This window comes from Colletotrichum siamense (assembly GCF_013390195.1).
Source record: "Colletotrichum siamense strain Cg363 chromosome Unknown KSG_Cg363_contig02, whole genome shotgun sequence".
In the NCBI taxonomy this organism is placed as follows: Eukaryota; Fungi; Ascomycota; class Sordariomycetes; order Glomerellales; family Glomerellaceae; genus Colletotrichum; species Colletotrichum siamense.
Window position 1 is genome coordinate 2,472,403 of NW_023501015.1, and position 23,355 is coordinate 2,495,757.

Sequence of the window (23,355 nt, forward strand, 5' to 3'; positions counted from 1 at the left end):
GACCTATCAGGCGCTGTAGATGCCCCCTTAGTGCAGCATCGTCTGGGGTTACCGAGGGCCTTTGGGTCACCCTGGCCTTTCTAGGAACCTGTGCCTCGGTCCACGCTCTCAAACTCGGCTTCCTTCATTGGATTTCCCCCCGATTCTCTACTCTATTGCTAGCTAGACACGACCTAGGGGAGCTTGCAGAACCGGAGGAACCTTGGTGCTGCTTAGAATCGCCTTCTTTTGCTGTGTGCCAAAGCCTAGAACGGGACAAGACAGGTCCCCCCTCCTTGGTCTCAACTCTCCTGCTCGGCGCCTTTAACCTTTTCGTCTCTTCCCATCTTCAACTCTTTTTTTGCTTCCCACCTCCTCCCTACCTCGACCTGCCTACGTCGTCTTCACGTGTGATTGCTTCAACTAAGAAGGATCCCAAGGGCCAGAAATCCCATCCTTTCTGATACCGCGTTTCGCCAAATCGTCCTTCTCCACGAATTGGCAGCCAGCTCCTAGCGGATCGACGCACCGCGTAAGCACCGAATTGCTACCAACCACCAACCACAACCAACACTACCACGGGCAGAGAGCAAACATCCGCTGCGAAGATGGCTCCGAAAGACACCGCCGCATACATACAGGAGCTGGCCACTCCGCCGCCCCCCGGCTCCCCCTACGGAGTGCCCGTCCCCGGCACCGCGAAGGAAGGCCGCAGCGCCATTTACCGTCACTGGCGTTTCCGCGACGGCCCTCTCCTGTCCACCTTCGACCCCGCGATCCAGACTGTTCACGATTTGTTTGAAGATTCCGCACGAAGGCGCCCGAACGCGAAGTGCCTTGGTCACCGGGCCTGGAACCCGGCGACCAAGGACTGGGAGAACAAGTACATTTGGATCACCTATGCCGAGGTTGCCGAGCGTCGCAAGAACTTTGGTGCTGGTCTCGTAGAGATTCACAACAGAGTTGGCATTACTAACGACAACTACGGTGTCGGTTTGTGGTCGCAGAACCGCCCAGAATGGCACATTACCGGTACGTAAATTGAGCGATTGGTTGCCAAACTTGTGTGCTGACACTAGAAACCCCAGATCTTGGCGCTGCGTCCCAGTCCCTTTTCACCGTCTCACTGTACGAAACTCTCGGCCCCGACACGACAGAATACATCATCAACCACGCGAGTTTGGCCTGTGTCGTCACCTCCCTGCCGCACATTCCAGTCCTGCTGAAGCTCGCCCCACGCCTGCCTTCCCTCAAGCTCATTGTCTGCCTCGACTCTCTCGACGATGGCGAGCAGGCCGGCTACTCGAAGCTGTCTGTCCTGAACGGCATCGCTGCCGAACATGGCATTCAGATCTACTCCATGGCCGGAGTTGAGGACATTGGTGCCAAGTCTGGCCGACCCATGCACCCCCCTCGCGCAAACAACTTGGTCACCATCAACTACACCTCCGGAACGACAGGCATGCCCAAGGGTGTCGTCTTGACTCACGGCAACGCTGTCTCTGCTCTGTCAGCCGCCAGATCTTCCGGAACTGTGACCTACAAGGATGTGCACATTTCTTACCTGCCCTTGGCGCACATTTACGGAAGAATGATTGACCAAACGGCTCTCGCTGAGGGTGCATGCATTGGCTTCTTCCGCGGCGACATTGTCGGTTTGGTTGACGACATGAAGATCCTCGAGCCCACGGGATTCATGTCCGTCCCCCGTCTCTACAACCGCTTCAACTCGGCCATCCGAGCTGCGACGATCGACGCCGATGGCATCAAGGGATCCCTGTCTCGCCAGGTCATCAGCACCAAGAAGGCCAACATGAAGCAGCCTGTCGGCAAGGCAAGCAACACTCACTTCCTGTACGACCGCATCTGGACTCCCAAGGTCCGCGCTGCTGTCGGCCTGAAGAAGGTGCACAGCATGGTCAGCGGCAGTGCGCAATTGGACCCTGATGTGCATGAGTTCTTGCGGGCCGCCTTTGGCAACAACTTCGTGCAGGGATATGGCCTGACAGAGTCATATGCCGTCTCGACTGTTCAGCTGAGGGGCGACTACACCTTGGGCAACATTGGGCCGCCAGCGGCATGCAACGAGGTCTGCCTCGAGTCCGTTCCTGACTTGGAGTACCTCGTCACAGACAAGCCTTACCCGCGTGGCGAGATCCTCCTCCGCGGCCCCGGTATCTTCCAGGAGTACTACAAGAACGCGGAGGAGACTGAGAAGGCCATCGATGCCGATGGCTGGTTCCACACGGGTGACATTGCCGAGGTCGACAACATGGGACGGTTCAAGATCGTTGATCGTAAGAAGAACGTTCTCAAGTTGTCGCAAGGAGAGTACATCTCTCCTGAGCGCATCGAGAACGTCTACCTTGGCAGCAGCAACTTGCTTACCATGGCCTACGTCCATGGTGACCCGGCCCAGTCTACCCTGGTCGCCGTCTTCGGCATCGACCCGGAGACCTTTGCGCCGTTTGCTAGCAAGGTCCTCAAGAAGACGGTCGACAAGACGGACCTCACGGCTCTCAAGGTCGCTGCGAATGACGCCAAGGTCAAGAAGGTATTGCTTGCCGAGCTGGACAAGATTGGCAAGAAGCACAAGTTCAACAGCTACGAGCGCGTGCGCAACGTGTACCTTGCCATCGACCCTTTCAGCATCGAAAACGAGCTGTTGACTCCCACGTAAGTTGACCTCACAAGAACGAATTATGAAGTCGTGCTAATTAGTTGAACAGTCTTAAATTGAAGAGACCGCAGACCGCGAAGGCTTTCCGCACGCAAATCGACCAGATGTACGAGGAAATCAATGCGGAGCCTTCGGCCAAGGCCAAGCTGTAGAGAGATGTTAGATACAGGATAGGCGTTGGTTTTTATGTTGTGTCACATATAAGGGGGGCTATGCTGTACTATATTACTCCATTAAAGGGCTTTCTAGAGTTGAATTAAACGTGGCAATGTTTTGAAAACACGATTCAGAAAAAGCATGTGGCTGGAAAATTCAGTTGCTAGCCAGTAGCTCATCACAGTAACAGCTTCAGTCTGAGCCGAGGTATCGTGAACTCTATATTCGCTTACATGCATATCAGATGCATGTAAATCTTCGGAACCTACGCCTAAGTTAAAGCGCTTCCACTTCATTGAAAGTGATGTAATTTGCACCTAGAGGCTACTAGAGACGTGCTAGTCATTCTCTGCAACTTTTCATAGAGATTGGATTGGCATTGTCCAAGCTGAAGCTGCTGTGCATGTGTCGCTCGTGATGTCGCGTTGCTGTCGCGATGCGCCCGGCTTGGTGGGGCCGATGACGGACAGCTGGCCGTCCTGGGCCGGGACAATGTTGAGCGATGCGACGCGATGCGCGAGCGAGAGAAGGGATTAAAGGGTTTCTTTTCGTGTTAATATGCTCCGAGCGACTTTTAGCAGTAGTTAATCTTGAGTTAAACCCATGAAAAACGTCAAATGGCGGCTGATGCCGGCCAGGTCAGCGTAATCATAATGTTAGATATCAGATTCGCATGTCAAGAGCGCATTCTCGAAATGCGCTTGCTAGTGACATATCGCAATACTAGTCATTGAGTTTCGTACTTTAAGGTCCGAATATGACGTTTTCAACGACTTTAGTCGCCTGGCGCTTCATTGTTTGCATCTTTCGACTGGCTGTATTGAATGCCACCCAGGGAGTGTTGTTGATAGGAAAGCTGATGTTCAATGCCAACAAACGAATGCTAACTAACAAACGTTCACTCGAACGAACGAACGAACAATCAATCAAACGAACATCGTTTAGAAAGACTTGCGACATTGTTTCAAATGAGCTTTCCTCTTGATTTCAACAGCTTTTTAACATGTTAATATCATGTTTAAAACGTGATTCTTTACTTAATTTATCTATTGAGCTCTCTTTATAGGAATAATTCTTAAAAAATTTAGAAATTAAAGAAAATAAATTTAAAATAAAATAAACTTCAAGAATTCATTCTAAAATACCAAGCTGGTAAAAATCTCAGTATATAGAGAGATAGCTTAAAAAGTTATTTTTAAGAAAGAAGCACGGACCTACTCTGCCCACTCTCCCTTCCCGCCTCCCCTTTCGGTTATAGCGCCTCTGAAACTGCTAACTTTCAACGACGACCTCAACCCACCACGAAGCGCGTCACGGAGCTCTTTACGCGCCGACAGCTTGCGAGACCTCTGTGGGCGCGTTCTGTCGCCCATATGATCACTTTTAGGAGCGCACCCGGCTCCATGGCCAATAACTATCCTGTTGTTGATCTCACAATAGACAGCATCGAACACATCGATCTCACGACTTTAGACGAATCCCCTCCGAGCAGCCCACGCGCATTGAACACCACGAGCGAGCCGCCTCGCAAGAGGCAGCGGCTTGGGGACGATGCCTCCTTCCAGAGTCCTTCGCGGAACCTGGCGGCCTGCCTGAAGGCGCAGGTCAAGCCCTACATCGACGCATGCCTGGCTGAGATCCCCCAGGGCCAGGTGAACACCACCGAGCTGGGTCGAGCGGTAAGAACCACGTGCCTTTCACACCAGAATCTACCTGAAAGAAAGCCCACTCAAACCTTCTACGGCTAGGTGCTCTGCCGGATTGGCAGCATCGACAAGTTCTCGGCTGAGTTCACCCACAAGAAGGGGTTCCTGTCGTCGGCTTTGGAGCAGCATCTGGCCAAGACGGCGCGTTATCTTATTACGAAATACGCCGCCGAGCCGGTGAGAATATTTGGGTGTTACTAGAGGCAGGCGCGAATGGGATGCTAACTTGCCGTTGCTAGGAGTTCCAGCTGAACGCGAACACGACGAGCTCACCTGCCCTGTCCAACGGCGGAGCTTCGACGCCAACGCCTGTGCCCGCACCTGGACCTTCCCATACATTGTCGAGGCCTGCGCCCACGAGTGTTACCGCGACTTCCGCGACAGAGATCTCCCCGAACGCTGCTACAACATCGACTCATCCTGCGGCAACAGCCAAATCCAAACACCGTCACTCAACTCGAGCGCCCAAGGACACCGTCTCGCCCGCAAACTACCGAACAAAGGCGCGAGCGAAATCATTCAAGTCATGGAAAACACACAACCCCAGACAGGGTCCTGTCACAGCCCGGCACAAGGCACTCAGCGCCTGGGTGCACATGGAGAGACGTCCATACACTACGACCGAGGAACGCGAAAGGATACTTAAGGGTGCATCCAAGCTCATTCGGTCAGCTGAAGCTGTGGTGTCAAAGGAACCTGTCCCGTTTCATGTCGATTTCACAGCAGAGGAGATGGAGGTTGTCCGCAGGAAGATTCGAGAGTTATGCGATAAGAAGGCTAAGAGCAAGCGAAGTCCTGACACGGCAAAGGAGCTTGGGAAGCTGCTTAGAAAGAACCCCCATCTCCTTACGATTATTCCACCCGACCTCGAGCTGAAGGGAGATCTTGCGAAGAGAGATCGAGTTGCGATTAGGAACCTGCTCGATGAGCTAGTCGACCGCTATAAGAGGCCGGCCCGACAAGCGAAGATCTTGATGCTACAGGTCGACGAGTTCGACAAGCAGAACGAGTCGAGACGTTCTAGTCAGATCTCTTCACTCCTGCTGGCGCGCGAGATTGACGGCAATCGGGGCTTTGGCCGCATGCGCCGTCTTGTCAACTTTACGAATGAGTTCCGAAAGGCCCATGAAGATGACATGGAGATGCGTGCGGAATGGGTCAACTGCGCAGGCGATATCATGACCATCGTCTGGACTTCGGACCACAACTTCATCTGCGGAACGACGACCCATTCGGACTCGCACAATCAGCAGTACAACCGCGACGGGAACTTGCTTCTTTGCTCCTCACAATCCAAGCAGCTGAAAGCATTTGCTGACCACCGAATTCCTCGACCGGTCGTCCAAAGCGGCGAAAACTCCACCGAAGCCATGAGAGAGTCACAGAGCCCTTGGCTTTACTCCTCTGTTGTGTCCTCAGACTACGACAAGGTCAATGACCGCGCCTACACTTCCAGCTTCGACAGAACCGTTAAAGTATGGAAGGTGACGAAGGATGGAAAGGACATGTCGGCCATTGGCACTTGGCACCACACAGGCAACGTAAACTTTGTTGTCGCTTCGAAACACGAGTCTGGTATGGTGGCTACCGCTGCGGACGTGGCCAGCTACGCCGTCCGCGTCTACCAGATCAACGGCGAAGACGTATCCGCGAGCCCTTTCCATGCCTACAACAACTTGCGAGCTTGGAACGAGGGCAACGAGCAGACAACTGAGACCCAAAAATGGGCATACTTTCCGGCTACGATGCAATGGGGCTTGGCTAAGGGCGTTCAACACTTGCTACTCGTCGGATACTCGCCTCGAAGCTTTACTGGAGACGACAACGATATCCCAGAGGACAAGCGGAAGACGGGCGAGATTTGCCTTTGGAACTGCCTGACTGGAGAGCAAATCAAGGTCACAAACAGTTCGCAGAACGTGTTCGAAGTGGCTTGGCACCCAACGTTGCCGGTATTCATCGTCGCCACATCCCCGCATGCCACGAACTTGGACGTGAAGACAAAGGGTACACAAGTTCGAGTCTTCCAGTCTGGTCAAGACCAGGATGGGAGGGTTATGTTCCAGGACTACCAAAAACTTGACTGTCCAGCTGAGGACATCAACGAGGTTACCATCAAGCCCAACAGCAGGTCGCACTCATACGTCACAGCAGCTTGCACTGATGGAAAGGTTTACGTTTGGGATACAGCCCGTGACGATAAACCCATCCACTCTCTGAAGCATAAGGAGGCCCTCGACAAAGAGAACGAGGACATAGGCGTCAAGTTCACAGCGTGGGGAACTACCGCGGATCGCTTCTACACGGGAGGCGCTGATGGAAGGGTCAAAGTCTGGAACGTCAGGGATCTTCGCCAGCCCCTAGTTCGTGATTTACTGGAGGCCCCCGGCTGTGTGACCAGCGGTGCCTTCTCGCCGGACTTCTCGAAGCTTGTCATCGGAGATGCCACCGGACGTGTGATGCTGTTGTCACTAGACGAGGAAGACGAGCCACCTGCGAACTTCGTCCAACGTGGGTCTCGGCGCGTCCGCCGCCCCTTAGCATTCAAGGCACACGACGAGCCACCCCCGCCTGGCTCGAACGCAGCATCAGATTCAGGATCCGCGCGTGGAAATCACTGGCTATCCACGGGCCAGCTCACCCGTCACCCGGACCCCACGATCGGAGTCATTCAGGGACCGTCTTACTCGGAACTCGGGCTTTACCGGAAGGAGTTTCATTTTGAAGAGGACCCCTCCCAACCCCTATTAGCAAAGAATGAGGAGGAGCAGCAGGAAAATAAGAAGATGTTCAGGTCTTCTTCGAGAACTTCTCGCATTCGGCCACCCACGGCATCTGCTTCCTCCATACTTCAAGTCAGGCACTATAACAATATAGCTAAAGACTTGGATTTGAACATGCTGGACGAGATGACCAAGTTAGACTTGGTAATGGATAATGTCAACCTTGACGACCCCGTTGAAGACCTAGGATTCGACTTTAACTGGGAGGAGGAGTAGCAAAGACTACTTCACACGCTTTTCGCATTAGCTAGGAGTTACGAGGTTAGCCACTGTGCTACTACAGGTTGCTTTGAGATGCCAGGACGGCCCATGATGTAGACTAGTCTCATAACGAATATAAGAACTTACGAACTGAATGTTTTGGATCCCTTAATTTCCTAAATACCTAACTACTTCTTTGCTGCTTACTCTCTCCTACTTATTTTAAATCTTTAATATCCTTTCCTAAAGAGAAATCATGATAAATAACTAATATAATCTAGCTTATTATTAATTAAATAGTTTCTTTTCCTTTAATTTAGTTTATTTTAGTAAAAAACTAAAGTAGTAGAGGCTTAGTGATGATTCCTTATACTTAAGATAGTTTAAAAAAGATAGGCACCCACCCTAAAAACTTCTTAGCATGCATACAGCTTTCTTTCTTACCTATATTATGCAAAAGGTGATAATATATCGTGTGGAATCAGGTGGCGAATCGTGCCCGCTCTGCATGCTACAACTAGGTTAGCAAATGTTATGCTGCGTTATCTTAGCTGTTGAGCTGCTCTGACTCGGGCACTCCCTCCCTAGATGCCTGGTGTTTTGCGTTAATTTGCACAAAATACTGGTGCATAAGTTACAGGTCAATCCTCAGTTTTTGAGTATATTCACCGTCACCTGTTATGCTTCCTAGACGCCTTCTGCTTTCAGGAGTTCTCACCTTACCCAAATGAGCCTTAAGCGTATCATTTTTGTGTTTCTCATATTCAGCCTTAACTCGCATTCTGTTATATATGGGTTTCTGCGTCCCCAAACCGTTGCTTCTACAAGATGCTGCTCTTACGAAGCCACTCAGCTCACCAGTCACAAGCAGCTCAGTATGTTAGTCGGAAACTGCTCAAATAAACGTGCAATAGGTCTATTGTTTTCTACTCAGCAAGAACAATCCTTTCTCTTGGGGGTGGATGGCCTTGAGCACGCCGAGTCGATTTGGACTGAGGACCTTCCAGACCCGGGCGCCCAGCATGTATGAAAGACCTGATTCACCGCGAACAGGCTGTGCGATGGTCTATGTCTGCCATTGCTCTCATCGTATTCATATGAAATAAACTCACAAAAAGGAACACGATCTACTGTTCCTTGGGACTGATAGGCGCACACACAGATCGGGCAGGTGATGGATGATACTTGGACAGCCCCTGAGACAGATTGAGCAACCCAGACTTCTACACTTACATACCGAACCCCACGTTGGCATTTCACCCATTTTGCCTGCGATAATAACGCCTTATATCAGAGACTTTCGGTCTTTGGGTCTTCATCTACACTCGTGCGAGTGTCTATATAACGCAGTATGTTGGCAGAAGCACTGACATCGGAACCAATGAGACAGACGGAATTGACGACATTATCACACTTGCTGCATAGAGTCAGTAAATGAAAGTAAACCTTCTCCTATGATTTACGAAATGGTTCCTCATTCATGGCGTCTCAGCATGACAACCCTCGGGTTACTACTTCAGCCCCTCCCCCCCTCTAGTGATATCAGTCCTGATATTATGAATGAATACACGTGCGACGGACGACAGAGGCATATGGCAATGTCTTGACCACCCGGGTCTGCTTTAGTCCTTACAGTCTGCTACTCGAATAGAGGGTATTACCAAAGCGCCATGATGTCTACTCTTCGGTCGCTTACAAGGCCGGAGACATTTTTCTGGGTCGTGATCTTTTAGAATCCTTGGCACAATGTGAAAATAAAGCAGCGTTTTTACATTGCAGGAAGCTAATAGAGGTCCATGTCACAGACAAGCCGTACTGAAGTGAAAGTACTACATGAGATATCTTGACAATCAACGGGCAAATAACACGAGACTTTTTGGGGCTATTTATAACAGTTCTCAGAATGGCTATTAGGCGGGTTAGACCAAGCAAATCCGAAGCCGGCCAGGAATCAGTACTTGAAGCTTCATGCTCTGTTAGAGCGTTGGATCCATGGGCTTAGCATGTTCCAAATGAGCGACATGTTACTGGTACTGATGTTTGAGATGATACATGGCCACGTTCGTCAGTACCTTCTGCTTATTCCCTAGGAATCTTGCGAGGAAACAATGAGTAGACCTGCGTCTGAAGTCGTAGGTGAGCAATCAAATGTCTACAACCATCAGAGACACAACATCGCTGATGAATCGCATCGCTTCAACCGACGAAGAAATCCGTGCCATGGTCCCTCAGGTTTGCATGCGGCTATGACTTGTTCCCATTTAAAGTACGCATTTATATTGGGCACAGACAGTGAGACTGGCACAGATATCATCGCCACGCTGAGTATTTGTTGTTCCCCGACGAAGTCATCTCGTACCCATATCGACTTCTACTAGTTGACTCTCTCTCCTGGTTAGGATATAAAACATCCCGCAACATCCTCGAGGCACCATCTGCAGCAATCGGCCGCTCCAGGGTCTTCTTGGACGGTGGTCAACTGGGCCGTGGTTCAAGCCTAAAAGCATGCACCATGCCTTGCGTGAAGACTTCTTTCAGCCAAGGACGTCAGTATCACTTTAAGACTTTTAACAGTCATGTCATCCCCCCTGCTGTCCTTTATCTGCGCGGTCCGCAACCCCTTCCCTCGTATTCACCCTCTCACAACTCACCCCATTCGCCACTCAAGACTTACTCCTCCTGCCCTACGATCCAGCCTCAATGGTGGTAATGCAACCTCGCAGTCTCAGTACTCGGTGAACCAGAGAAGAAGTTTCCTTCACTTCAAACAACATTGTTCTGGTTCTTCTCTAACTTTGCGCGGGAGAGCAAAGTCCTCATATCAGAAGAAAGAATAGGTTGGGGCTGGAGGTGAGGTTCCTCGCCTGCCAATGACATATGCATCCTTGTTGTCAGTCACCCCTTTGCGCACACTCACCCTCTTAGAACCCATGACGGTCGGGTTCAAAGAACCTTGCTCAGCTTCTCTGGGGAACTAGCTACCAGCCATTAGTACCACAAAACCTCATGAGCACAGTACTGAGTGAACTGGAGAAGATGACTTTCTAGTATTCCAGCAACATCGCTCTGGACCTTCTTTAATTCTGCATGTGAGATGTAATAGATGAGAAACCATCTAGTTTTCCTGTCTGCTCAGAAATAAACCTAAGAAAATGATGGGAGACTAGGATGATGGTAAATAGAGGCCACAAGGACGACAGTAGAGAGGATGGAGACGACAAAAAGGATAACAGGGGCAACGACGAGGACGACGACGAGGACGACGACGAGGACGACGACGAGGACAACAGAGACAACAACAACAACAACAGCAACAACAGTAACAACAATAATAGGGAACATATATTCGCAGAGGAAAACCAATCAGTTTCACTCATGGACTGAGGGCGGTAAGGGCTTCTGCGGTGACCACAGAAATGACAAAAATCACACACCAGATCTCCGCATCAAGGCCCGCTGCCCCTGCGTCCATAATAGAAGACAACTGACTCTCTTCAGCATATACACACCATTTGTTGCGGGAACGGAAGCAAGACAAAGCGAAGAGCAATACTTGGAATGCTCTCATCTAGCCTTGAATATTGACAATTCACAGCTTGACCTCAAAATCCAAATGGGTAAGAATAATGTCTTCCTGTCATGATTGATTCCGATGCAGAAATCGCCTCCTGTAGACATACAGTTTTATGTACAGACGCTCACACACACACACAAATAGAGAGACCACTGAAAAAGAAATGACACTCCTGAACCAATACACATGTACTCTCTCCTCTCTTCCCGCGGGTATGATGCAAACCTCGCGTCTTCGTTCTGAATCGCTGCTCTTGGTCTTGAGTTCTTCTCGTCTCTCGGCTCGGCTCGATGTCCTCGTTTTTCCCCCTCCACATGTCCATAAGACATCACCTCTGGAAAAATAAATTCAAAAACACCTTGTGGCTCGACCTTTCCGTATCCAGTCCTTGGATTGGGGGGCCCTGCGGCCGCCGAGAAAGAGAAAAGAAATTGCCGCCATCTATATGCAAAAGTAACCATCTAAACTTCTTGATGCGCATGCGCGTGAAATCCATCTCAGTCGTCTTGGTTGACCGGAGCATATCTGCCGCTGCCGCTGCTGCTCTGGTTCCGCGTGCGGCTGACGACCCTCGACACCCATCCGCTGATGGTGCTGCTGGCCTCGCCGTCCTGGCCCTTGCCGTCGGGGATGTCTGGCGGGTCGAGCGACAGCCCAGGAATGGCGTTCTGGGCTGTGAAGGCGGGTCGTCCGCGGTAGGAGCCGACCGGTGAGCCGGGCATAAGAGAGCCGGTCTCGGCCGCATGGACGGACGGGGTGCCGATGACCGTGCTCGCGTCGCCGAAGAGTGAGTCCATCTCCTCCAGACGGACTCCACAAGTCTCGGGGTAGATGAAGTACACTTCAGATCGTTAGTGGGGATGCTTATTTTGCGGGTCACGATGATCAACTTACCCACGACGAAACTGACAGCGCAGAAGAAAGCGTGTACCAAGTACAATCTCCACTTGATGTAATCTTGCAGGATGGGCGTCAATTCTCCTACCAGCCAGTTGAAAGCCCAGTTGGTCGCGGTAGACAAACTGGCACCCTTGGAGCGAATGCTGAGAGGCAGGATCTCCGGGGGGTACAACCAGGGGATAGGGCCCCACGAGTAGCCGAATGCCGCGTTGTAGATCATGACAAAGATGACAACCAGGTTGGGCGTTGCGGGAATGTCCAGGTAGATCCAGTATGAAATCAAAGACAACGAAACCGACATGACGATTGCACCGCTGAGCAAGATAGGACGTCTGCCCCACCTGTCAACGAGGTACCACGGGGGAATGGTGGACAGGAAATAGGTGATTGAGTTGACACCGGCCATGAGCACAGCATTGCGCCCAACCCAGCCAGCAGACTCGAAAACCTTGGGAGCGTAGTAGCTAATGACGTTGATGCCGTTGAGCTGGGCAAGACCTTGGGCCGACATGGCGATGAACACACGGGTGCTGTATCGTCGGAACATCTCGGCGTAGGTTCGCTCGCCCTCCTGGCGCTGGAGCAGGACGTTCATCTTGATCTCGCGGTATTCTTCGCGGGCCTTGGGGTTGTGGATATCACCCTTGCCATAGAGGTTGGCAATGACGACGATGCCTTCCTCGTCGTGGTCATTATCGAGAAGCCATCTGTTCACGTGTCAGGCAAGCAGCAAAAAGTCACATGAGACAGGATACCAACCTTGGAGACTCTACGATAACCAGGCTGCCGAGGCCGAGCAAAGCACCCATCACACACTGCATCAACAGAGGAATACGCCACGCCAAGTCACTTTCGATGAAGCTGCAGAAGTAGTCGACCCAGACGGAGGTGGCATAACCGATGATGTTGCCGGAGAACTCAATGCAGGCGAGCTTTCCACGGTTGTGGGGAGGGGAGATCTCGGACTGGTAGACAGGCACAATGGTGGACAGGGCACCGACACCGAGACCGGCAACGATTCTACCCAGCAGCATCATGGGCATGCCGTTGGCGAATGTCTGGAAGGCACCGCCAATGAAGAAGATGATGGAGCCGTATAGAATCGTCTTGCGGCGGCCGATGATGTCTCCGACCTTACCAACAATGAGGGAGGAAATCAATGCACCAATCTCGAGAATGGCAACCATGGTGCCAATCTCTAGACTGGAGGGGTGGTTGAAGTAGTTCAAGAAGTACGCGCCGCTGTAGAGCCCATGGGTTAGCGATAAGCATCGACGGGGGAGGGCGGGCGGCAGGAGACGTACGTGATGATACCGGACATGACTCCCTGATCATAGCCGAACAGGAAGACGCCTAACGATACGAAGATACTCGTAAAGTAACTACAGTATGGTCAGCCATCGTGAAGCAAAGCGCGATAAGGGTGTTTTGGGAGGGGGAGGACGCACATCAGCGCCTTGCCGGTAAGGCCGTGGATTGATTGACCGCCCGACATGATGAGGCCGATGACTCGCTCCGCGCGGGTCGGACGTGGTTGGGCGATGTCTGGGACTTGAATGGCCTCCTTATTAACGACTCCACGGCGTGTTGGTGATCTATCGTGGCGGTTGGGAGAGTCGAGTTGGATGCGGACACGCTTCGGTTTTGTCTGCTTGTGGGAGGGATGCCTCTTGTGGACACCGGCTAGCAGCTCGTCTTCGATGTCGCTGCCAAGCTGGAGGCGAAGAGGGTCTTCCTCGTGGTCGAGCTGCTCAGCAATGTCCCCCGTGTCGGTCCAGGAAGACTCGTCGGAGGCGGAGCGGGAGGAATCTTCAGATGACCGCTGGCCGTGATGGTGGTGTTTGTCGTATGAAGAATCAGTGTGGGTGTGGCGGTGGTCACGGTGTTGGTGGCCGTTGTCGTCCCGATCAGATGCAAGCAATGACGTCGATTGCTCGGTCTGGTCTGGGCGGGACTGCAGGGTCCGCAAGGGGATGTTGGACGGGAGTCTTCTGCCGTTTGAGGAGGGAATCTTGGGCGGTTGATGGGGCTGATTAGCAGCAGCACCCTTCCGCTCACGAGGAATTAAAAAGGTTGGGGGGGAAGGGGGGATAAAAAGAATGCGTCGAGTCTAAAAGACGGTCGACACGGACAGCGAGTAAGAGGCAGCAGGATGACGGATCAGTCAGGGTCTGTCTGCAGCAGCGGCGAGGAGCCGTATCGGCATCTACCTGGGCTTGCTGGGTGGGTAGGTAGGTACCTGGGCAAGGTAGTGTACAGCAGGGCAGGGTGCAATTGACCTGGTGAGGAGTGTGAGGTGAGAGAGAGCGTGCGTGCGTGCGACGTGCAGGCGGGCGGGCTGGCTGGCCGTAAACCGCTAGTATGTATGCAGTACAGCGAACTGGCACTCTCTGGGGATGATGATTGGGGATTGGAGGGGAAAAGATGGTTGGGCTGGAAGGGAGGGCCCAGGCCAGGCTGGAAAGACAGGCAGCGGGTGGCAGGGGAGTACAGAGTAAGGTAAGGTAGAGAGGGCCGAGGAAGTGGAGGAGAGGAGGCCGAGAAGGCAGGCGGGATGGGGGATGGGGGACGGGATGCAGCTGGAGAGGACGACGGCGTCAGTCAGTGTCCCGGTCCGGCCTGGTTTGGGGGTGGATGCCGCTTGATGCTATGGATGCAACCTCCTGCACAGTGACACACAGTGATCCTTGGGAAACCACTGGAGAGCAGGGAAATGGCTGTTTCGGCCCACTTCAACTCGCTGGTGCAGTGTGCAGCACGACTGAAAGGTCTCCACTGTGGATCCACAGGTGTCTGTGTCTGTGTCTGCTGCTGTCTGCCTCACTCAGGTCAGGTTGCTTGTCGTCCAAAATGCGTGGTAAGAGACAAGTTATGCCTTCAGCTGTGTCTTCAGCTTGTTTTTCTTGTTTGCTTTGTCTGGTAATAAAACCCAAGACGCGGGCAATTGACACAGGACGGACACAACAGGGTTGGGCTGGTCTGATATGACGAACGCAACTGAACAGAAGAAGAAGCCCGGTCTGGTCTTCTTTGCGTCGTCTCGTCTGTATTGCTGGGCCTTTTTTAGCCTTCCAAAGCAGGAATTCAGGTTCCCAGCTGTTGTTGTCTGATGCTGGGCCGCGCTGGGGCACAGGTATTCTCGTACCTTTGGGTAAAGCGCACGACTCTGACTGAGCTCAATTGGGGATTTGGGGGAAAACTGGCCGGGGGGTCTGGTCTGCAGATACCGATACCAAGCAGATGACCAGATGCCAACCTTTTTTTGTTCGAGAGCCTGTCGGTCCAAGGGTTGCAGCGGCAGCGGCAACAGCACGAAGCAACAGGCTGAAAAAGTACAGGCGCCGTTGTACTTCTAAGAAAACGAGTCCACCTGATGCTGCCTTACGCAACGGTGCAGGAGCCGATGGGGATTCGGGGGCGGGAGAGAGGGAGAAATGGAGATGGAGATGCAAAAGTCTCGTTTCTACTGCCTCGCTGTCTCTCCGTTTGGGCCGTCTTTCCCTAAACCTGCTGGTTTTCGGGTCGTTCCCTGCGCTTGGCGTCTAGCGTCTCTGAGGCAATCTGTCCAGTAGCGCAGATCTACCGACCTATGCCTTGGCACAAGGGAATTGAAAGAGAGAGAAAAAAGCCCCCGTTCGTCGAGACGAGTGAGCGAGCAGCGATAACAGCAGCCACGCGCAAAAAAAGGGCGATGACGAAGTTGAACGGAGCTAGACAGGCCCGGTACGAGGCAAACGGTAGCGCGCCGACACCGTCGCCGTCTCGCTGGATCTGCTGGCGTCGCAGCGGTACGTCTTGGATACCGAACAGAACAGATGATGGGGGAAATGGTGGTCAATGGCAATTGCAGGCATAAAACGAGAGGGTCAAGACGTCGGTCATGTGCCCTTTTTTTTCGAGGCGGCGAGTCGGGGATGTATGGCCAAAGGAGTGTCAGATGGTCGGAATGGTTGAAGGTGGTTGACTTGGGAGCCTCCCTCGGGTGCAGCACGAGACCTCCTTTTCTTTGCCTTTCGGCTTCAGAGTTAACAGATGTTCCCTTCCCTCTTCCCCTGAAATGAGGATTATCCGAGCCTGGCGCAGGGGGTAACGAGAGCTGAGGGCGGGACACCGGGACTCTGCGACTCTTGGGACAGCTGGGATCTGGGTGCCGGACGGGACGGCGTAGCCAATCTGCCAACGCAATCAAGAGATGAGGCCGTAAGAGATTGGCGGTGCAAATCCATAGGTAGGCACCGTACAGAGTAGGTACTGATTACCTCACATTCAGCACACAGAAACACCCGCCTACCTAACTGATGGGAGCCAAGGTATCCGTAAGATAGTAGGTGCTCCGCCAGTGTGCTACGCGTCCCCCGTCTCGTCTCTCATCTCGTCCAATCTGCTTCAGCCCACTCGTCTCCAGATTCACAATCCCTCCACTCCCTTCACAGTGTTCCCACTCAACTTTCCAACCCGCCATGGCGCCCCCGACCGCCCGTCCGCCGCCGCCGCACGCCAACCACACGCTACATTTCCTAGCTTGGCAGCCAACCTCAACTTTACGTGCCGCAGCATCATTATCTAATTATGTGAGGCCCCCAAACTTCCAAATAAGACTGACCACGCACGTGAAACCAAATGCTGACTCGATTTGTGGGTAGGTCCAGTTATCCCCCATCGACCCGAGGGAAAGGATCAACCGTCGTTTTCCAGTTGCAGTCGGCCTTTCGGGCCATCTGCCTCCAAGGAATTCCTGTGGCCGACGACAACCGCCCATGCATGTTTTCTGCCTGCGGTAGGGGAGGTATGCCAATTGACATTTCGCCTCCGTTTGAACCAATTAATCTTTGAGTTAACCGCAAAGCTTGAGAACACCCTCAGACGAAGATCATTTGCGGCCCGATCGTGGCGGATCGTCTCTGAATTTCGCCGGTGCGGCTCGCACATGCCAAAGTCAATTGACGATGGTCATTTCATGCGTCGCCCGTCTCCGTTCCCGTCCACCCCGCCCGCCGTTCAGCACAGGCGTTTCCAGCGTCTTCCAACGGTCGCTGTGGCGAAGCACACGGCCCCGTTTCGACGACGACGATGCCGAAGCGCTTCGCCGTAGCGGACCCGCAACGGTCGGTTGCCCGCTTCCGACCCTCGACGTCATTTCTCTCAATCCCAGCGTCCTATTTTGGGGATCATACGGCAGCCTGCAGGGCTCACTAGGTCAAAATTCAGAAATTACCTAATATAGGTAAACCCTAAAGCTATAGCTACACTATTATATAGACCTAAGTTAGCTATAAATAATTAAATATAGATATAGATTTAGGTATATAGCTAAGTGAGTATATATATTAAATATTCTATACTTCTATATAATTTTATATAGAGTTATATAGATTTATTATATCTTATTTATAGCTATATTAGTATATCTACTTATTATTCTAAGAGGGCTAGATTTAACTATTTTACTACTAAGTTAGTTAGTACTTAAGTAGTATATATATATTATAGTATTAACCTTTTTATAGTTTTAAAACTAAAAACTATTAACCTAACTTATATAGATAAATTTAAAGGTTTTATACTAATACTAAAGTTAATAAAGTTCTAATAGGACCTATTTATAAAAACTATAAACCTTACTAAATCTAAGTTTTATATTTTAAATACTATAAAATTTCTTATTATTACTATTTAAAGCTTAATAAAATATATTAATAATATTAAAATAAGATAAGCTAAATTAATCTTAAACTTAACTATTAATATTAATATCTATCTTTATATTATTTTATTTTATAAGATTAATATTAATAAATTATTAGTTAAGATATATATTTATATTTAACTAATAAAGAAATTTAATAATAAAATATAATTCCTCTAAATATTAAAGTATTTATTTTATAAGGATATAATAAATTATATTATTATAGAGTTTACTATAAAGAAGTAATTTTTAGATTAAAACTAAAAAGTAATACTTATTAACCTAAAGAATCTTATAAATATAGATATTTTAAAGTTCTATAGATCTATATATAATATTATAAATATTAGCTTATTTCTTAAATTTATTAGCTTTTTTCTTAATAAAAGTATATTTATAATTATATTTATATTAGAGAGCTAAGTTAAGCTAATTAATTTTAATCTATAAGTCTTAAAGAAGTTTTAGCTAAAATAGTAACTTATAAAAAAACCTTCTCTTAAAATTAATCTTAATATTAAATCTTAACTTTAAACTTAAATTAAATAAAAACTTATATAAAAAGTAAAAGATATAATAGAATAATAAGTAAAAAGAACTATTTTTTAGAAGTATATATATTTAAAAGTTAAGAAACTTAAAAATATTAAAATAGCTAAAGTTAAAGAGGTTTAGTAAGAAGAGATTATAATAAAGTATAGTAATATTAATATAGCTTATTTTAAAGAAACTAAGGATATTTTATTATATAATAGTTCTATTTATATAAAATAAATAGTAAAAAACTTATTCTATAATATCTATAGTATTTTTAATTAGTATTATTTTAATTTATTTAATATTAATCTTAAACTAATAAAAATATTTTTTTACTTATTAGATTTTATTATTTTATTTTAATAGTAATCTAAATACTAGCTTTTATTTTAAAGTAATATAATAATTTAGTTATTACTATAGAAAGTTATATACTTTAATACTTAGGTATTTTAATTTATAGAAGTTTATAATATTTAGAAAACTTAGAGTTAATAAAATAATCCTCTTATATATATTTATTATTAACTATAGTAAGAATTAATTTAGATCTAACTTCTCTTATTATAGAACGCTTAATATCTTTTAAAGCTTAGCTTAGTTAATAAGTTATATAAAATCTTATCTTTTTTTAAGCTTAAGGTAGTAATATATTATTTAGGGCTAACTATAAATAATATAAAGTTAACTTATTTATAATTAAATATAATAGTTATTTTAAATATATATAAAGTTAGTAAAGTCTTTATAAATAAGAGGTATAAAGATAAATAAAAGTATAATCTTATTTATTAGGGAATTTAAGTAGAAAAGCTTTAATATTTATAATTAGAATAGATATTCTTAGATTTATTAAATATAATAATATATAGCTTAGATATAAAATATATATATTAAGAAGTAGATTAAGATTAATATAGCTAATTCTATTAAGCTTTAATCTTAATATTATAGATATTTTTATTAAAGATTTAGTAATTATAGAAGCTAATTAGGATAGCTTTATTTAAATAAGATTATATTTCTTTTATATACTTTTATAATAAATACTACTAGCTATTAATAGTTAAAGCTATTTTAACTCTATAATCTAACTATATTATATAAAGTATAATATTTTATTATTATAAAACTATAAGATATTAAGTAAGTATAGATTATATAATATATATAGAAAACTTTATATAAAACTATATAATATAGTAGGAGTATATATTAATTATAGTATATCTTAATCCTAAATAAAAGTAATTTATTATAAGTATTAAGTAACTAAATAAAGTTAAAGCTTAAAGTAGTTTAGCTTTTTTACTAATATTATATTTCTTTTAATTAAGCTTAAACTTACTTAGAGAAGACTATATAGTATACTTTATAAAAGATATTTTAGCTAATAATATAGCTTTATTAGTATATAAATATATAGAGGAATTCTTATTTAAAGTTTAATATAAATTAAGTAACTTTATTTATAGATTATAGGTATTAAATAGTTTTATAAAATACTATTTAGAATTACTTAGGACTTTAATAATACTATAACTAATATACTTTTTAGATATCTTAGAGATTATATTATAAGATTATAAACCTCTTAGTTTATAAATAAATAAGGAGTTTTAAATTAGCTAAGTAGTAATTAAAAAAGAGCTTAAGAATTTACTATAGTAATTTAGAAGTAAACTTTATATAGATTTTATAATAGAGATTTTAGAGGTAAAAATATTATTTTAAAGTTAATAAGGATATTTTTAATTAGTATAAATTAAAAAGAAAAGTTATAATTATATTATTTATCTATCTAAGCTTAAACTTCTCTATAATTATTTAGTAGAATAGTTTTAAGTTTAATTAGAGTTAATTAGTTATAATTAGAAGATTATAAAATATTATAAATTATAAAGGAGTATATAATTAAGAGTAATATAATATTATTTAAAAACCTAAAAATATAGAACTAAATAAAGCTAAAACCTCTATATAAGGCTATAAAGCTTTATATAAAGGTATTTAGTTTACTAACTTTATATATTAATACTAAAATATTAATACTATACTAACCTTATATATATAGTTTTATATACTTATAACTAAGCTAAAAACTATTCTATAGAGAGATAGAAATATATATAGGACTAATTAGATATAGGTAAATAAGCTTACTCTTAGTTAGAAGTAGTAAATAGCTTTAAGATCTTATTAATATTTAATAATACTATTAATAATTATATAGATAATATTAAAATAAAATAAAACTTATTAAAGCTAATCTTATTATACTTTTTTATAATAGAAATAAGTGTATTACTAATAAACTATATAGTATTAAGTAAAGTGTTATATAATATTAAGATAAATATATATTTAGTATAAATAACTTTAATTACTTTTATATAAATAAGCTTAAGAGTAATAAAAGCTATATACTTTTAGTTAAGCTTAAGTATAATAATAAGAGCTTTAATAGTTTTAATTAAAGTTATAACTTTCTCTTTAGTAACTATATAAAAGTTAGTAAAGTAGTATTTAAGAATAAAAGATATATAGATTAATATAAACTAAAAGAGTATTTAGAAGTATTATTATTATATATATAGTTACTATAAATATCTATATATATAAATAAGACTATATACTCTAAAAAAGAACTATTTTCTCTTTTATAGTTAATATATACCTCTATATTAGAATATTTAGTTTTATATATTTAGATTAAGAATAAGTTATAATTTTAAGCTTATTTTATATTAAGAATCTTATATATATACTAACTAGATTTATTATACTTAGAATAAAAAGTAATAAAGTTAGATACTTATATATAGATTAATAAAATATATATAAAACTATATAGAAATATATTACTTTAAGATTTTTAGTATTAAAGATATACTTAATAAGATAATTATTTATATTTTTAATTATATCTATAAAGAAATTAATAAAAATATAAAATAGAAGTAGAACTATATATTTATATATAAAGTAGTATAATATTAAAAGAACTAAAGAAAGTTTATTTTTTTTAAAGTATTTTATAAGAATAAGTAAAAGCTATATACTTCTAATTTTAGCTAAAATAAGCTTATATATAAAGTTCTTTTTAAACTTAAAATTATTATCCTCTATATAGATATTAATAGACTTATTAGAGTTATTAATAGAGTAACTATTCTTATTAAAGAGGGAGCTATTAGAGGGAGCTATATTATTATATAAATATATATAGAGGATATAAAGTATTATTATATAAAAACTTATATAGATTAAAGTAAAAATATAAAGGGGAGGAGGTTATATTAAGGACTTATTAGGATAATATATACTACTATTTAAATTAGAATTTAATTTAATTAATAATAGAAAGTATAAGATTATATAAAAAGTTATATAAGTAGGGGAGATTTATTAATTTATAGTAAGTATAGGGAAAAAAGAAGAAATTAGAGGTATATTTTAATAAAGTATTTAAAATAAGGTATATAAGCTAACTACTTTTAATATATAAGCTAACTACTTTTAACATATAGGCTAACTACTCTTATTACTATTAGCTAATTAGAAGTTTTAAAAAAGTAGAAACCCTTACTAAATTGAATATTTACTAGCCCTCCTACTTATACTAGTGTAGCCCTATACGCCTTAGCAATTTTGACCTAGTGAGCCCTGCAGGCTGCTGTAGATCATCCCTCTCTGCGCCCTAAAAATCCTAGCACGTTGTCGCCGTTGCACATTGAGGGTTTATCCTGCAACTACCGCCTTACCCCAGACAATGCAACCAACTTCCAGATCTTTTCTCCTCCTAACTACCAACCGCGATAGCCTCGATATTTGACAACTCATCATTTGTGCACTGTACATAAACCTGGACCCTGAAATCATGGCTGTCATTTTGCCGGAATCTGGCTCCACCTAACGGTCCACCTGATTCAGATTCCTGCGGGCATCGTTCGCAATCACCGTCGGTCGTGGGCTCGTGGCCATACGCAGGCTTGAGAGCTGCATTGGAGCGGGGTATCGTCCAGAAAATGGTTCCCTCTCCCCGCGTCTGGTGCTCACGAGTTGTATCCCGACATGCAACTATTCTGCCTTCGTGTGGAGGAGAAATTCATACTTTTGACTAAGAATTGAAGAACGAAACGTCCCGGTCTAGCTTGTAAAGTGGACGACGTGGGGGTTTGTTACCTAAGTACCCGAGGTGCAACATAAGCAAAGGGTATCGACTGCCTTTCCAGCAAAATAATTGTACTGCGTATTGCAGGTACGGAGCATACACCGGCCAAACGGTACAGAGCAGGGCGTCGCGGACAGTCATTTGCCAATTGCATCCAGCGCGGAGCGCTATCGTGACCGAATGCGCGTCTCAGATATCACGGCCGACGCGCTATGCGTTGCACAACAGCGTCCGCCTGCCATGTCCCTTCTTTCAGACGTCATCAAAGACATTCAAAACAAAAACAACCTTGACCTTCTTGATAAGGACCCTTCACCGCAAGTCAAGTTGCATGGGCCAAATCCAGGGTTGTGGGTCTGGTGGCGGGGATCCCTTCCAAGCGCAGGCATCGTGAGGTTGTGGAGTTTACTGACACAGCCAGCCGGCAAAAACCAAAGGAGCATACAACAACACACCCGGACTACACCCGCCCGAATACTACTTCGTCCGTCGCTGACATCTTCTAGACGGAGCGAAGAAGGCTGCTCGATTTGGTGATGGCTTCAATAACCTGAAGGGGCAGGCATTGCGCCTCCGAGATGGACGGAGTGGAATATGTAATAATCCCGATTTAGATCCCTCAATTGACACCTGACACCACCGAGGTTTTCACTCCTGACAGGTGACAATTTCAGCCACTCTCACGCCCAGATTAACTTCACCAACAATGAGCGAATCAAGATCATTACCAGGCCTAGCTGTATGAGTGTTTCGATTTTATTATGTTCAATTGTTTATTTGCATCCTCAAAGCATGAGTGTTCGACTCGCCACCGAGACTAACATCTCTAGTGTGACTACTGTCGGGTGAAAAAACTCAAGGTTCGTATATATCCTAGGAGCAACACCAAGTCTCTGCAACAGAACAGGGTCTGACATTTTCTGCAGTGTTCCAAAGAGAAACCCAGATGCGATGCCTGTATCCAGAACGCAAAATC

At 45.1% G+C, this 23,355-nt stretch overlaps 2 protein-coding genes across 2 annotated transcripts; both read left to right on the plus strand.

Moving 5' to 3' along the window:
- Positions 1 to 587: 587 nt before the first annotated feature.
- CGCS363_v002643 (Long chain acyl-CoA synthetase 7) lies at positions 588 to 2,811 on the plus strand (the record flags this gene model as incomplete). The annotated part of the gene is made up of 3 exons (XM_036634492.1): positions 588 to 1,011; positions 1,068 to 2,655; positions 2,709 to 2,811. The coding sequence occupies 3 exons, from the start codon at positions 588 to 590 to the stop codon at positions 2,809 to 2,811; spliced, it is 2,115 nt and encodes a 704-aa protein (XP_036500048.1).
- Positions 2,812 to 4,218: 1,407 nt separating this feature from the next.
- Positions 4,219 to 7,520, plus strand: raf1 (Rik1-associated factor 1; the record flags this gene model as incomplete). Its single annotated transcript, XM_036634493.1, has 3 exons — positions 4,219 to 4,494; positions 4,564 to 4,698; positions 4,761 to 7,520. 3 exons carry the CDS (start codon positions 4,219 to 4,221, stop codon positions 7,518 to 7,520), a joined length of 3,171 nt encoding a protein of 1,056 aa, XP_036500045.1.
- Positions 7,521 to 23,355: the final 15,835 nt, after the last annotated feature.